Source organism: Hibiscus syriacus, unplaced genomic scaffold, assembly GCF_006381635.1.
Source record: "Hibiscus syriacus cultivar Baekdansim isolate YM2019G1 unplaced genomic scaffold, ASM638163v2 tig00002237_pilon, whole genome shotgun sequence".
Classification (NCBI taxonomy): Eukaryota; Viridiplantae; Streptophyta; class Magnoliopsida; order Malvales; family Malvaceae; genus Hibiscus; species Hibiscus syriacus.
Genome location: NW_024061918.1, coordinates 10,462,298 through 10,479,770, shown reverse-complemented (window position 1 = coordinate 10,479,770; position 17,473 = coordinate 10,462,298). Strand labels below are relative to the sequence as shown.

At 34.2% G+C, this 17,473-nt stretch overlaps 1 protein-coding gene across 1 annotated transcript; it reads right to left on the bottom strand.

The window, feature by feature from the left end:
* Positions 1-11,906: 11,906 nt before the first annotated feature.
* On the bottom strand, positions 11,907-14,715 carry LOC120140699. Its single transcript, XM_039155680.1, has 7 exons — positions 14,470-14,715; positions 13,923-14,377; positions 13,709-13,812; positions 13,558-13,636; positions 13,346-13,509; positions 12,368-12,970; positions 11,907-12,280 (listed from the first exon to the last, which is right to left on the bottom strand). Exons 1-7 carry the CDS (start codon positions 14,713-14,715, stop codon positions 11,907-11,909), a joined length of 2,025 nt encoding a protein of 674 aa, XP_039011611.1.
* Between the last annotated feature and the right edge of the window lie 2,758 nt (positions 14,716-17,473).

Genomic DNA, 17,473 nt, shown 5'->3' with positions numbered 1-17,473 from the left:
TTTGAATCTGTGCATGACTCTATTTTCCAAGAAACAACAATTAAAGGGAAAATTAAACAGATTTTCCTATTTTCTAGGAGTAGTTGATGCCAACTCTTATTAAAATACCATGTACATGACAACTTCAATTGAATAATGTAGTTAGCAAGATCAAAGGAGAAAATATATGGCAGACCACAGTTTGAATTAAAATTATAATTAAATTCAAACATTTGAGATTTTATTATTAATTACTTAGGATTATAATTTGCTTAGAATTTGAATTAGGATTTCAATTATTTATTATTAGGTTTTTATGTTACTATTAATTAGGAACTAAGTGTTTTAATGTTCTTAAGAGTTAGTATTTTATTTTCACTAGGTTATCTCAAAGCTATAAATACCTTCTAAGGGTGAAGCTTGAGATATGTTCAGAATTTAGTCTAGTATTGATTTTGGCTTTTTTTTTTGTTTTAGGTTTTTTATTTCAATAAAATTATTTCCTTCTTCATCTTTTGTCTCTTTCACTTGCCAAGTATGAACTCTATCATACTTCCCTAATTGTTTTATAGCCGATAGTTGAGCTACGACTATATTTGATCTAGTGAGAATTACAAAAATGCTTCATATCTTCAGATTATCTCTTAATTTTCGGCAGAAAAGGAGAGACAATTCACTTTTTCTTTAAACATCTCAATACCTTCAATCCAAAGAGTGCATATTGGCTTGATTGACGCTGTGATCTACAATAGGGGATGAGATTCGACTTGTAGCAAATTTAATTTCCTAAGAACAAATTTAGTGGTGTGTTTGATTCTCATCGAGACACCATAATCCAAGCACAGACTTTTCCAGTTCCTAAACTAGCATTGGCCTTAATATCAATAAGCACTGTTAATTCAAACAAGGGCTAAATTCCAATGATTGACTTTGGGAAATTAGTTCACTAGAGAGAAGAGCAAATTACAAGGGTTGAGTTTTGTAGATTGTAACCGAAAAGTATCTGAAGTAAAACATATTTCGGTAATCGAGATGGATCGAGGCAAAGAAAAACTGGAGGCTATCTCTCATTTTAATTAATTCTCTACAATTTAGATTTCTTATTTTTATTGCTTTCACTTTAGTACTATTTTATTAATTTATTTACTTGGTTATTCAAAACCCCCTCTTTTTAATTCTTTAGTTTTACAGGTTTCTTAATTAGCATCAAATCAAATCTAAATTAGAAATTTTTGAATCCACTCTTTTATATTCTGCATTTGTAGCTTACTTATCTGAGAAAAAAGGGCTTATTTATTTGACAATTATGTCGTTTGTCAGCTAGTTCACATGCTATTGATTTTATTATAGATGTCATTGTTAATATCATCAAATAAGGAAAGATCAAGACACTAATGTTCCTCAAATACCCAATTTTCGTCCGGCCTAATGATTTCAAGGCCCAAACATTTTTTATTGAAGCTGTTTTTAAAGTCTGATACATCAATTAACTTGTAAATAATGTTTAGACAAAATTTGGGCATTTTTAAGGTATGGTATTTTTCTTTAAATATGACCCGTATTTTAGTTAGCTTTCTAACCCATTTTAAGAAGCCTCGATCAGACATCGGGAACTCAATATATTCTTAATTTAGCAAAGATAGCGTGTGCAGAAAATCGAGTACATGTCCAATACGATATTTTTAATTTATTGCAATTTTCAATTATTTTATTGATAATTTGTAGTTAAATTCAACTTGAAGGTCTTCATTATTTATTTAGGGGAATTTAGGATATTTTATTATTTCTTTTCTTTTAATTGATGTATCTAACGTTAATAAAAGAATACTAGGAATTTCTTATTGGGGTTTTTGGAGACATATGAATAGGCACCCTTCTTATGTAATTAAAGGGAGAAAAAATAGGAGAGAAAAAAATGATATCCACCCCAACAATATACTATGAGAATAGAATCAATAAAAGATAACTTTTGTTTCAAGGTACTTCTTTTTATTTTTGACTTTTAATCTAGTTATTTCGATCGATTTAATTTTTATTTTTCTTTTAAAACTCTATCGAATGAGAAAAAATCGAGAACAAAGAAAAGAGATTTCAAATAAATCTTCCTAGATTGAGCCTTTTTTGAAGTGTTTTCTCATGGAAACTTATAATGAATCGTGAATGAAGAACTATTTTTTAATCCAAAATTTGGAAGAAACAAAATAAATTTGTACTTTTAAATTTTGAGTTTTCTATTCAATTAAATGTTCCAATGATCCATCTTACATTCCTATGGGTTACATGTGTTTTCACATGCGTGTTTTCACATGCGTAGGAAATAATGTGTGCCACTCCTTCAAATATTTTCGTAAATATATTTTAGTCTCGATTCATTTAATTTATGTTTAAATTTTATTTAATTTTGACTTATAATTTTATTTTAAATCTTAATTTAATCTTTGTTTTACTTTATTTAATTTTGGGTATTTATTATAATTTCTACATTTGTTATAATTTTTAATAAAAAAATAAATTCCTTTTAATTTAATTTTAATTTCTTTATTTTCTTCCATTCTCGTAAGTTTGACTATGGCCTCCCATTGATTCTACATTCCTTTTAATTTTAATTCTGTGCCGAAAACATGCTTGATTCACACCTTTCATTCCTTCTTTACCATGTCACCTTATTTGTTTATTTTTATATTTAGACTTTAACTTTATTTCCTTTTATTAATAATTAACTCTTTATTATTATTATTTTCATTCGAATTCAATTATTTGTTTCTTATTTATTTAATCTTTTAATTTTAATTTATAATTTTTAAATTTATCCATAAAATTAGGTTTTTTTTGACATAGAATATATTCTTAGTTTTTTATTATTAGGTCCTCACTTAAATTAATTAGGTGAATTTTAAGTCTCCACTTATGTTTAAGGTTCTATTTTAATTATTTGATTAAAAAAATTAAATTTGATTTAGGACTAATATTAGAACCTTTACTTTAAATTCAGTTTGATTAGGTTATGTAATAAATAATTTATTCTCGACTTAGATAAAGTCTTAATTTTATGTTTAATTTCTTTTAAAATCTTTAATTAGCTAATTAGAGTGATAGTTAGAAAAGTCTCTTCTTGTGCTCGAGGTTCTATACTTTATTATTCAAATGAAATAAATTATTAGAGTTAAATATTAGAGCTTCGATTTTAGGATTTGATTTATTAATTCTCTTTAGATTCATTATTTGACACTTTAGTTAGGTGAATCATTAATCAACTAATTTAATGTAATTAGGTTCAATAATTGATTGTTTGACTCGGTTTTAAAAGTGAAGACAAAGTTCATTTATTACATATTAATAATGTATCTTCATTTTCAAAAATTTTCATCATGATTTTGAAAATTTTAAGTCAATATTTATTTATTAGGATTAATGGTAAACCTTCGCTTGTGCCTGAGGATAATTATTATTAATTCCTAATCAAATAAATACCCTTTTCAAATTTACATACACAAGAAATCATGAATAAAATAAAACATCAAACTCATAATTTCCAATTTTTAAACAATTAGTAATCAACTAGGTATCAATTTTGGGCATTGCGAGGTGCTAATCTTTCTCCATACGTAATCGACTCTTGAACCCATTTTCTGATTTTGCAAACCAAAATCATTATTTTAGTAAAAATAATTTTTTAGTAAATTACTTGAATTTATGTGGTCCAATCCCAATTTAAAATGATTGGTGGCGACTCTCATTTCTACAATATTTTTAAAAATCATCAACGACCCGAAAAACAATTATGATAGCTTGGCGAATACATTGGAGATATTTTTGATTTTACAAAATAAAGAGTCAATACATGATTTAATTTCCTTTTTTTTATTTTGGAAATTACGAGTTCATATTTATTTAATTAATGATTCATTGTGTTGTTTTTTTAAACTCTCTATGGTTATAAGCTTTCATTTGTGTGATGTATTTAGAAATTATTGCATATCATAAGCTAAACCCAATCTTTGTCCCGATTCACCTAAGTGAGAGAAAAGGTTATACCATCAAAGAATATTGTTTTCTTCTTGTAGGCCTAATAGATTACTTCCAGAATACATTCTTTACGTCTTCAAGGATACTATTTTTCTTTTTGATGTGATCCAATTCAGCATCATGTTTAACTTTGCATGTCCAGCCTTTCCAGTGGAGAAACTTTCTAATTTTCTACACAATGATGCCTATTTCATATGCTATAACCTAGTTATATTCATATATTTATACATCTATAATGATAATAATTTATTCATTACTAAGTGAGGCATAAGTTATTATTATATACTTTAGTACACATTTTTGTCTTATACACATTAATATTGTTCATGTACTTAAATTATTCTTTATGTTTTAAGTGTAGGTACATTCGGCCACAACTTGGGAGCTATCTTGGAGCTAAATGGTGAAAGCAACAGCAAGGAAACTTATATGGGGAAGTTTAGGAGAGCATAAGAATCATTTGGTGAAAATTTGTACGGAGACCCATGAGCTCATAGCTGGATTGAGCTGAAGATTTGAGCTACAAGATGACTTCAATTCAGCTGGGGAGCTGCACTATCATCGTCGCCACTTGGGACGCTTCAAATATGTCCTTAGTCAATTTTTGTGAAATCGTACCTTTTCGCTAGTAGTTGCCAACTCAAGAGGTACCTTTCCACAAGGAGCTGCCATAATGTTCATCATATTACAACTCACCTATGGCTAGCTCACCTCCAGCTCATTCACCCTAGAACTAGTTCAAACATGAAAGGTTACCTTCCAACAATTGTGAACTTTCATGAATGTTACTGCCCATGAAGATGCCCTTTCATCAAGGTGCACGTTGGTGAAGAGTTTACATCCATTGGAGGCCTAAATCATGGAGAGATATGAGACAAGCACCAAGCCTATTTGGTCACCATCCACATGCTTTGCACATGAAGAAATTGGCACCAAGATGAACCAACACAACACCATTCGGCCAAGGAAGATGACTTTGGCGCCAAGATGAACAAGCATATCATTATTCATCCAAGGGAGATGCATCTTCATCCTAGTCGAACCAACATGTCTTATTTGAAGGGATAGCCAAACCATCACCATGCCAAGGGACTTCTCCTTTCATTTAAAGCATTATGTATTTTTAATTAAAGTCATGTACTTGCCGAATCACTAGGTGACTATTCATCCAAGCCCTCTCATTTCCTATAAATTGAGAGGCTTGTTTTCATTTGTACTCATCTCATTTCAGAATATTAACAACCTTCGTAAGTTAAATCTCTATTCCAAGTTCTTTGAGAACTTTATCGATTAAGCAAGTATATTTCTTATACTTGTGGCGTCATTCCTTCACCTTGATTCCTAAATTTCTAGATTTTATATCTAGTGGGTTGAAGACACCATCACCATCCCTCAAACAAGTTTGTGAAGACCGGGGTTGTGCTCTCTAGCATAGCTTCTTCTTTGGCGTGTTTGAGATACACTATCATCACCATCTTCCATACAACATCAACACCATCAACCATCTTCCATCAAGGCCACCAACATCTTCATTTATAATTCCGCAGCCAACTCTTTTCTATCCTTATTTTCATTACTTATTTTGATTATCCATTTCTTATTTCTTTACTAATATCATCTTCTATCATATTTGTTGAGGCCATACTTATAATTCAAGGACATTACTAATTGTCATTCCTAGATCGGGACAACAATAAGGCTATCTATCATCTTCTTCATTGAGGGTGTAGATGAGCCTATATCACTTTTTTAGGCATATAGCAATGTATTCCCTCGAATTGAAGTCTATCTTCTATATTGTAGTGGACTAGGATTGAAGTCCTTATTTATCTTATCAAGTTATAAGGACAACTCGAGTATCCTTTTTAGAACCAAATCATCATAAAGAGAATTTAGTAGACTACCTCACTAGAGCTATGCAGAAACTCTAATATAACTAGTATACATGATGTTAGAGTTCTTGAACTTTCTTTGTGTGTTTTCTTTTCTTTTTTTATGTTATGTTATTTTCTTTATGTTTTGAATTATTTTTGTATAGCTTTATTTACATGCTTTATTTATACTCTTTATCTAATTATCATTTTTATCGTACTAATTTATTTCCTTTGTTTTCTTATATTTTTTATTTTATTTTTTTGCATAAAAATGACATATCATACAAGGTACTGATTCTTGGTAAATTTGTCACATTAAAAGGCCTCTAATATGATGATGTTAGAGAAAGAGGTAGATGGGATCATGATGGTTCAGTGTTGGTTCGAGCAGACGCAACAAAAGAAAGGGGATAACTTGATTGTCAATGAAGATCTAGAATAACTTGAATACATAACTGTTAGTCTCAAACAAGATTAAGTTCAATAACTAAAAGAAGTCTGGGAGAGTTCTGATAAGGATGAGAAGAAATTATTTCGATATACCTTTGGTGATTTCATTCACTTGTTACACATACATATTGGTGTGGCCTTGTTTCGAGATATGGTATAGTTCTAAAATCCAAATTACCCATGCTTCGCTTTCAATAAAGAATATATGTCTCCCACCATCGAAGAGTACACAGTTCTTTTGAAGATACCTAAATGTTAAAAAAGATAAGATTTGTGCAAAGCCTATCAAACCCAAGAATTTTGCTACGAAGATTATATTGCTCATGGGAAATGAGAAAGAATGAGTAAATAAACATGTACAAAATAAGAATGATTGTGAAGGGTTGCTTGACCTAGCTTAGAAAGTGTGATTCGTAGTCAATCAAAATAAGAAAGAGGGATTGTTTGCAGTTTCCATTTATGGTTTGGTCCTTTTCCGAGACTATTGAGTTACATCGATTAATCAATGATAGATTTTTATGAGAATTTGGACAAAAGCATCAATCATGCGCCAGTAATTTTTGTAGAGACCTTTTGTTCCTTGAGTTACTGTTGAAAATTTGATAGGATTCGGTGTTTAGGATGCACACCTTTACTTAAGGTATGGATCCAAATTCACTTCTGAAAGGTAAAAGGGCCTTGTATGCAAAGATTAACACTCGATTACTCTTTTTTAAGAATATTTTCACATCAAAATGAAGAGTCTCAAACACTATTCAAGGAAGGTTCGAGGCGTTGTCTTAAGAAATCATAAATCTACCAACATCGTCTGGAAGGTTAATTGGCTACCTCAAAATGGTGTTTTATACAAACATGAAATTGGATTGGGTGATGTTACATGGTCTTTGGGGTGAAATAGAATATGCTTCACTTTTGGTTGTACGATAGTTTAGTATAAAACAGTTTATTATAGTAACACATGATTTGAATGGTTCATATTTTACTTTTGTAGAAATGTGTTATAGAGACCAAATTTTAGATATATTAAATGCTTGGAAATGACCAAGAAGATTAAAAATATCGGAGATCTAATCTTTAGTTACTCTGAATTATAAAGTGTGAAGAGATAAGCGGGGGAATAAAAATGTTTGAAAGCATAACAAATGATACAATCTAACCATGGAAGAGAGCTTGAATGAAGTTCCATCAGAAGTCAATATTGAGAGAAGAATTGGAGAAACAAAGTGTGAAACAAAAACCAAGCAAGCCAGATTTGATGATGAAATGTTCATCTTATGGCTAGAAATAATCAAGCAAAAAGAGATAACTGGATAACTCAGTTAAAGGAAGAGAAAGGTAGAAGAAGTACTCGAGAAATGGAAAGAAAAATCCAAGAGGTAATCAAAGAAGCAACTTGAAGATGAAAAGCGACTAGTGGGAATTTAACTTCGAAAAATGGCAGATTGATACAATGAAAGTAAGCAATAGTTAAGATAAAGAAAATTATAGATTAAATAGTTAGAGTCTCATATCATACGCTTAGAGCAAGCCTTCGAGGATGTTATAACTGTTAGACAAGAGAATTAGATGTTGAAAGAGATGATAGTTGAAATGGAGAGAAACTGGGTTCACCAAGAAGAGCTGAAGGTAGTTCAAAATGAGAATGAGGCATTAAAAGTAAAGGTGACTAAATTGGAGGCCAACCTTCATGATTGCAAGGAGTGACTCGAAGTAACTTTAAAGATAACTGATCGTACTTTGAAAGGTGACTTCAACAAGTTGCGGAATTGATTCGAAGTCAACATGAAACAATGAATGATGTCATCGTTTAGGGTAATATGATGGCTCGACAAGTGCATATCCTTGGTATATAAGCTAAAGCCTTAAACATGTTGTGAGAAAGGGGCCATCAATGACTAAAATATGATATATTATTATGCTTCTCATGCAACTACATCATAACCAGCTTATATAGCAGCTATGACTTCAATCTTACTCAATCTCTTAACTTCTTATAACAACATTCATAACAGAATCCAAAACAATCATAACAACTCACACCACACTCAATGCACACATTAGCAGTGCATGTTATAGAATGCACTGCATATTCTAGAATACATATTCCAATATTCTCCCTACTCTTTTCATTCTTCTTGAGCAAATGAGAAAACGAACACTTGGATCGGAAGTGCCGATGCTTTCTTCCGTTCGACTTGAATCGGAAGTGTTGATGCTTCCTTTCATTCGACTAGAATTGGAAGTATTGATGCTTCATTCCGTTCGATTTGAATCAGAAGTGCCGATGCTTCCTTCCGTTTGATTTGAATCATCGGTGCACCTAGAAGGCTGAACGTGCTCGACACGCACATGAATCCTCATCATGATACTCCTATTTCCCACCTGCTTGTTGACTTCAACACCGATGATACATTTCGTGACATTCCAAACCCGACCAGTGCTGTCGTGCTAAAACTTATGGGGCATACCCTTATGAACGGCGTTGTTTCCCTTGACGTCGACGTAGTCGCCGATCTTGTAAGTCTTGAGATAAGTGGACAAGGGAATGTAATCCATCTTTCTGAAGGGTATGGAGAATGAATCCTTTGATTGAGAGCGGACACCATGATCGGTTGGCATTTCCATGAAGTAGAAGGAACCTCTTTCATCTAAAAGAAACTCAATACTTCCTACACCAATGTAACCAATAGAAGCTGCAGTAGCAACTACTGCATCACCTATGGCCTTCCGTTACTCTGGTGTCAATGCTGGAGAATGCGCCTCTTCTAGAAGTTTTTGATTCCGTCTCTGGATGTTGTAATCACGCTCACCCAACTGAACAACATTACCATATTTATCTGCGAGAACCTGGAACTCAATATGCCTTAGATTCTTAATGTACTTCTCCAAATAAATTCCAGCATTTCCAAATACAGCAGCAGCTTCACATTTGGCTTGTTACAATAACTTCACAAACTCATGAGGTTCTTTAGTAAGACGCATCAGAGAGGAAAATAAGAGGGTTGCAGAAAATTGGTGCAGGCAGCAAAGGAAATCGACAATCCAATGGAAGAAGAAACAATAGTTGAACTGATTTAGATCTACAAAAAAATGAAAATAACAGCAGCGGATGAAGAAAAACAAAGATGTCAGGATCTTTGGCGAATGATACCATGTGAGAAAGGGACCATCAATGACTAAAATCTGATATATTATTATGCTTCTCATGCAACTACATCATAACCAGCTTATATAGCAGCTATGACTTCAAGCTTACTCAATCACTTAACTTCCTATAACAACATTCATAACAGAATCCAAACAATCAAAACAACTCACACCAACTCATACCACACTCAATACACACATTAGCAGTGCATGTTCTCGAATGCACTAGATATTCTAGAATGCATATTCCAATAGATGTATATTAAACTAGATTCGAAGGAAGAAAGACGTATCATTTGACTACTCGTTGTAATTGGGATATTAAATGATAGGGCTATGGTTTATATGTAGTTTCTATCTATCTCGATGTATTGAGACATTATGAGTTCTTTAAAAGTTGTTTTACAACAATTAGTTTGGAATCAATACCTTAGCCACCTTTGCATCTTGTATTTTAATTATGTATCATATTAATCCTTTTGCATGCATTTATCATGAAAACACTATGAATGACTCGTGAAATATTTTATTTTAATATCTAGAAATCGAACCCAAGAAAGATGGATCCTATGAATGAGAGATAATAATGGATCAATAAAATAGAGAGACTTTAAGAATATCTGGCTAGAACTCAAAGAGGGATGAGTGATAAATTAAAGAGGGTCTAAGATGAATCAATGGGGGCAAATCTCCAAAGTAATGAGTATGACGACTACACTGATTAAGGAAAAGAATCCGATAAAAGAGTTTGTTATGCAAGTTGACAAAAAAGATTTATATATAGTCGAAATCCCAACTTAGTAGTCAATGAGGCATTGTCAAATGTCCAAGAAACCATTAAATAGTAAAACATCCAAAGTAAAAAGTCAACGACAATCCTATAGAATGCTGCTAGAATAGTTGAAGGTGAGGTAACTCACTCAACGAAAAGAGGAAAGAAAGAAGTTAACATCTCAAGTATGAGAGTAAAGATGAAGCAGAAAAATATACAAGTTGTTCTAAATTAAGGGTTGTAGTCGTATTTATTACCTCAATTCTTCTAGAATCACATTCTGACACCAATCTTGCCAAGGTCTAAGAATTATTTACAACTAGATTGACATGGTACAAAAATTCATGTGGATATCCTTCTAAAGATTTTAGTCACACTATAGATAATTGTTGGATCATAAGGCAAAAGGTTCAAAATCTTATCTGAGAAGGATTATTATGCTTTGACAATGGGAAACTAATATTCCTCAATGTTAAAAAAACAAGAATGAATTCAAAAACAATTACTGAATTCCATTGCATTTTCAGTGCAGATGTACATGACTTATATAGCATTTAGGTTGCTGCACTAAGAAGCAACCTTCTTAACAAACTTTGACAAATGAATCCGTGTAACAATATCATAACTGCCTATGGCTATGATTGCCTGCAACACACTATACATCATCAACAATGGGCTTAACTTCAAGCTTCTTGAATCTTCTTCATGCACACCATGCAGTATGTTACGCACATTAGCCTGCAGCACGATCATTCTTCAAACATTCCTCCTGCTTCTTCTTCTTCTTCTCCCTTTTTAAGACAAACATTCACTTGCTCTTGAAACGCTGTAAAAGTTATTTTTGACAAAGGCTTTGTGAACCCATCTGCAAGTTGATGTGCAACAGGAACATAGCTAACATATAATTTGTTTCCTGCACTTTTTTTCCTGACAAAATGCACATATAAATCAACATGTTTAGATTGTGCATATTGGACAGGATTTGCACTAAGCGATATGGAACTCATGTTATCACACCAAATGATTGGTTTTTTTTCCTGTGTTACTCCAATATCATTCAACAATGCATATATCCAAGTAACCTCTGCAACTGCATATGCAAGACTGTGATATTCAGCTTCCATTGTGGATCTGGAGACAACTTTATATTTCTTTGTGCTCCATGAAACCAAGTTACCACCAAGCAAAACACAATGACCTGGCATCGACCTTCGATCATCTACACAACCTCCCCAATCAGCATCCGCGAATGCAACAATTCTTAGAGCTTCCTTTGATGGCTTGAAGAGCAGGCCATACTCAATTGTGCCAGCTAGGTATCTTAGAATACGTTTGGCATCCTTCAGATGACTCTCACATGGTTCATGCATAAATTGAGCAACCCTGCTTATGCTATACACTATGTCTGGTCTTGTGTGACATGTATAGAGCAATGCACCAACCATACTTCGAAACTCTCGAGCATCTTCAATCGGTTTTCCAGCATCTCTTTGAAGTTTATTGGATATGACCATAGGTGTACTGGTAGGGGTTTCCCTTGTCATACTTTTCTTCTATAGTAAATCAGAAATAAACTTCTTTTGAGATAACATAAGGCCACTAGTAATGTGTTGGACTTCAATCCCTAAAAAATAATTTAACTCACCAAGATCATTCAATTAGAAATTCAGTTTGAGTGACTGAACCACTCGTTCAATTGCAGTAACTGATTGACCAGTGATCACAATATCATCGACATAGACAAGTATATAGGTAACTTCCCCTTGAGCAAGTGAAATGAACAAAGATGCATATTCCCTTGACATTTGAAATCCCATCTGTAGCAGGCTATCTTTCAGTTTGTTATTCCAGTTCCTGGGTGCTTGACGCAGCCCATACAAAGCCTTATGAAGCTTACATACAAGCTTAGTTTCATCCTCAGCCAACTGCTCAAATCCAGGCGGCTGTTGCATAAAGACTTCCTCATTCCAATCACCATGGAGAAAGGCGTTGTTAACATCTACATGTCGTAGTGGCCACTTGTTTGTTATATCTATGGATAGAATAACATTTAGGGTTAGAAATTTAACCACGTGACTAAAAGTTTCCTTAAAGTCCTACCCTGGTACTTGCAGAAAACCTTTTGCTGCTAACCTGGCTTTGTAACGTTGAATCGAGCCATCGGGATTTTTTTTCTGTTTAAATAGCCATTTACAACCAACTGTTGTTCGTCCAATTGGTAACGGAACCAATGTCCAAGTTCCATTTCGTTGTAAAGCAGCAAGTTCATTATGCACAGCAGAGGTCCATTTACTTGACTTCATATCCTGATGAATATCTGTAGGTATAACAGTATCTTCCATAGCAAGGAGCACCTTAGGCTTGAAAATGCCATGCTTGCTTCTAGTAACCATAGGGTGAGTGTTAGTTAGTGGTACCTGATCAGGAACACTCGCATCCTCGACTGAATTTTGAACAGACTCATTTACTCCTTCAGCACTAACCAAAGGAGGACTAGTCATGAGTGAATTTTCAGTCGAGTGATCTAAAAATTCAAGAAAATGATCCAGTTCATCATTATGACTCACTTCATTCTCAGCATGGCTTGCTTGAGAAGATGCTCCAGAATGTTCCAAAATTGGTTCCACTGTAGTAGGATATACATTATGTCTTCGAGGAATACCCTCTAACGATGTTGTTCGTGGAGATGATACCACGTGATGAGAACTATCTTGTTTAACAGCTGCAAATAGAAACACAAGTTCATCAAATTTAACATGTCTACTAATAAAGATACGACCCTTGGCTCCAAGATATTGAAAGCCTCGATATTGGGAGCTATAGCCCAGAAATGTACACTCTTAGGATCGAGGCATCCGTTTATGGGGTTGAAATTCTCGCAGATGAGGAAAACATCTACAACTAAAAACTCGCATGATTGTGTAATCGGGTTTCTATTTAATTAATTTCTCAAAGGGAGAGATATTATTCAACACCTTAGTTGGCAGTCGATTTATCAAGTACGCTGTTGTGGTTACTGCATATGACCATAATTTGATTGGAAGAGATGTCTGTGTCACCAACACGAGTGCCAACTCTATTAGGTGTCTATGCTTACGCTCAACAACTCCGTTTTGCTCAGACAAGTGAGGACAAGTGACTCTATGCAAAACTCCTGCATGAGCTAACTCTTCTTTCCAGTTTCTATATTCACCACCCCAATCACTTTGTATAGCTTTGATTGGTAGTGAGAATTGAGTCTCAACCATGTGTTTGAACAATCTGAAAGCAACTATAGCCTGTAACTTATTATTCAACAAATATACTCACGTATGCCTAGTACAGGCATCTACAAAAGATATGTAATACCGAAACCCAGCTGAGGGCTCAGGCGAGGGTCCCCAAAGATCTGTGAAAACAAGTTGAAATGGTTCATCATACACCATGGTTCAGTCAACAAATGGAAGCTTATGGGTTTTACCCAAACAGTAAGCAACACACAACTGATTCACATTGTTTGGAATATCAACAGTAATTGAATTACAAACCAATTTCAAAGTTGAAAATGTTGGATGACCTAATCTCCTATGCCAAAGCTCAAACGAGTTACAACGACTATGAACTGCATAAGCTTTAGCATTATCCAAACACTCAGCTGACTATCCAAGGTAAATGAATAAAGTCCCCCTTTCTACCTTCCTTGAAGAAGTACATGGCATGTTACTTCATCTCGCACACAACAGGTATCAGCATGAAACTCGAAGAACACGTGATTATCCTTAGCAAGCTTTGACACGGAGAGAAGGTGTTTAGTTATTTCAGGAACATGCAACAGATCAGTAAGTAGCAATGTTTGAGAAGATGATCGTAATATAGATTGACCTACTAATTGAACACTAAGAGAGGAACCATTTCCAACCACGAGATTACCTAGTCCATCAAGATCAGTGGAATAGTTTATATGAGCAGCATCTAGAGTGGCATTATGCATCGCGCCCGAGTTCATGATCCACTTAGCACGAGCTGATGTCACATTTGTACAAGGAAATGCAGCACCCTGTGTAGCCACTGAACTGGTTCCTGACTTATTAGCACAACACGTACAAGTAACACTATCAAGATTAACATAGTTAGCACTGCTCGAATCATCCTTAAATTACGTTCGAGTATTAGTGGCAAGAATTCCAGTAAAGTCTCAGTCAAACCTATACCAACATCGATCAACCGAATGGCCAACCTTACCACATAACTGACATTGCAGCCGTGCTCGACCTCTACCACCACGCACTGTTGATGATTCCTGCTTGAATTCATGAGATTTTCAGATCCAATAGATCTACCATAAATTTGTCCATGAGAAACATTAGTACTTGTAGGGAAATTCTCAGGTTGCGAATCGAAGCCAACTAATTGTGTCTCTTCATCAACCAGCATAGAATATACTCTATCAAGGGATAGTGTGTCAAGGCTCGATGTAATGACAGCCATAAACGATTGGTATTCTCTTGGCAAGCCTTTGAGAATGCTAACCACATGCTCCTCCTACGAAACCGGGCTGCCACATGATGCAAGAGCATCGCATACTTCTCTGATTCGAGTGAGGTACACACGCATGGAATCATCACCCTTCCTCAGTGATTGCAGCTTATAGTGAAAGTTCATCACTGTAGTTGTGGATTTGTTAGCAAAGAACTGAACAATGGTGTTCCACACAACTGCTACAGTTTCAGCTCCAATAAACTGTGGCAGGAGAGTAGCACTAATCGTCGATAAAAGCCATGAGGCGAGAGCACTATTCTATGCCATGTAATCCTCAAACGCCTCATTAACAACCGACGTACCTTCAGTATTGACAATAAACTCAGGTGGAATATGCATTGTGCCATTGAGGAGCCGCTCCAAACGATGGCTGCGCACCGTAAGCAAGACATGCTGCCTCCACAGCAGGTAGTTCGTCTCCTCTAGCACCACATTAACCTTTTTATTGGTAAACATGATGCTCAGCAGGAACTAAGAGATTAAGCATCAATAAGCATAGGAGCCCCAGGATCCTTAGCGAAAGATACCATGTTAAAAAACAAGAATGAATTCAAAAACAATTACTGAATTCCATTGCATTTTCAGTGCAGATGTACATGACTTATATAGCATTTAGATTATTGCACTAAGAAGCAACCTTCTTAACAAACTTTGACAAATGAATCCATGTAACAATATCCTAACTGTCTATGGCTCTGATTGCCTGCAAAACACCATACATCATCAACAATGGGCTTAACTTCAAGCTTCTTAAATCTTCTCCATGCACACCATACTGTATGTTACGCACATTAGCCTGCAGCACGATCATTCTTCCAACACTCAAAAGCTTAACATCAACTAAGGAACCTGAACAAGTGGAAAAGAAATATGACATGACTCTTGTAAACCAATACCTTTATCCTTTACAACATGTCAATCAAGACTTGACACTAAAAATCAATCATCAAAGTTTCATTTATAACATGATGACATTTTGTTAGACTCTCACAATGATACTTATAAAAACTAGGGAAAGTTATAATCCAAAGGTCCATGGTTTGATCTTATTCCTTTCTCATACAACGATGTATATTTTAAGTTTCTTAAAGAATGAATGATTGTGTCAAAACATGTCAAACCATTGCCTCCTCCACATCCAATGAGGTACAAGGAAAAGTCTTACTACAAATATCATGTTATAATTTAAGGACACTTCATTGAGACCAAGAGCCAGCCTATCATGACACATGTGTCAAAAATCAATCGCGCTGATAACATATTCAAATCAAAGGAATATCACAAATTAAAAGCACAAAATTCTTGATGATTCATGAAACTAACTATTGGTTGATACGTTGCATCCAACAAGGTCACAAATTATATCTACGAGTATGATTTTTAATGATATTGTGAGCGTGATCAAATCAAAGGCTCAACTGAATCTAATGAATGAGATACATCTTATTCACTTATTTGAGCTGCTTGATGTCAACATCTCTTATAACCCCGAAACGTTTACTTCTAATTAAAATACCATTAGACGCGCTACAATAGTGAAGATTGGCTACATCGAGGATCCATATATTGGGTTCGGCGTACTGATGATCATGGAGATGATTATCCCATGGATGATGATTATGATGAGCATGATAAAAAGGAGCCTGAGAGAGTGGCACATATCGACCAGACACCACCCGAGTTTTCTCTTCTTGCTTTTCATGATTTAGTGATGCCAACTCTCATATCTCTTTGGCCTCATGTTAACTCTTGTCTTGATGTGACTGAGCCTCGTCAAGATGCTCTGTAACATCCTCAATATCAGGTTAGTGACTAAATTGTAAAGTCTCATAATCTGGTGATTAAAATATAATGATTGAATAGTATAAAGATTTATTTGTAAATTATAGTATGGATTTGAATTGAAAGGAAGAATGAATAGAAGGGTAAATAGGTCATTTCTAAGGGAATAAGAAAAGAAGGGTTATATATGTATCCACGTGGGTTGAAGAGTGGAGAACATAAAGGCTTCCAAAGTTCTTTTCTTATTCTTTCTTCCTTGTACGTGTAAAGCAAAACAAAGGTGAGTTTTCTAATTATTGAGTTTCTTGTTAAATTTAAGATTGTGTTTTGATTATTAGATGATAACTAAGCTTAAGGAAAGCTTAGGTTATCTTAAAATCAAAGGATGATAGAGTTAGAAGAGATTAAAGATTAGAGGTTCTTGAATGAAATTTTGGAATAAAGTTCATATATAGAATTGGAAGTTAAATTTGACTTGTCATAAATCTAGTTAAAACATATTAAGGGTTAGAAGTGGAATTAAATCATGTTGCAAAGTTGGTATAATTCTTGGATTTCACAAGGAGGATAGGATTCTGAGGTTTAAGATAAAATAAATGAGTATAGATTGGTTTAAGTATGTGTACTGGAGTTAAGAATATAAAAGGGGATGAAACATGAAAGATTTAAGCTGAAGTGGATAAGTATTCGGGTTCAAGAAATGAATTCTGGCAGAGTGCATCAGTGCACATTCAAAGTGTACCGATGCATCAAGAGAAAATCCCAGAATTTGTTGAAGGTGCATCAATGCACATAGAGTGTATCGATGCACTCATTTAAATTAAATGAACATCGAATTCCATTAATGCATCGATGCATAAGGAGTGCATCAATGCACCTGCTTAAAATACAAACATCGAATAGGATTTATGCACCGATGCATGGG

What these genes read in the sequence shown, in the direction of transcription:
- LOC120140699 (XM_039155680.1), bottom strand. Translation starts at nt 14,715, where the DNA reads ATGGCTGTCATTACATCGAGCCTTGACACACTATCCCTTGATAGAGTA. An exon ending in GTGTGTTGCTTACTGTTTGG is followed by an intron (nt 13,637 to 13,708) that starts GTAAAACCCATA and finishes TTGTTTTCACAG; the next exon opens with ATCTTTGGGGACCCTCGCCT. An exon ending in GCAAAACGGAGTTGTTGAGC is followed by an intron (nt 12,971 to 13,345) that starts GTAAGCATAGAC and finishes TTCTATTTGCAG; the next exon opens with CTGTTAAACAAGATAGTTCT.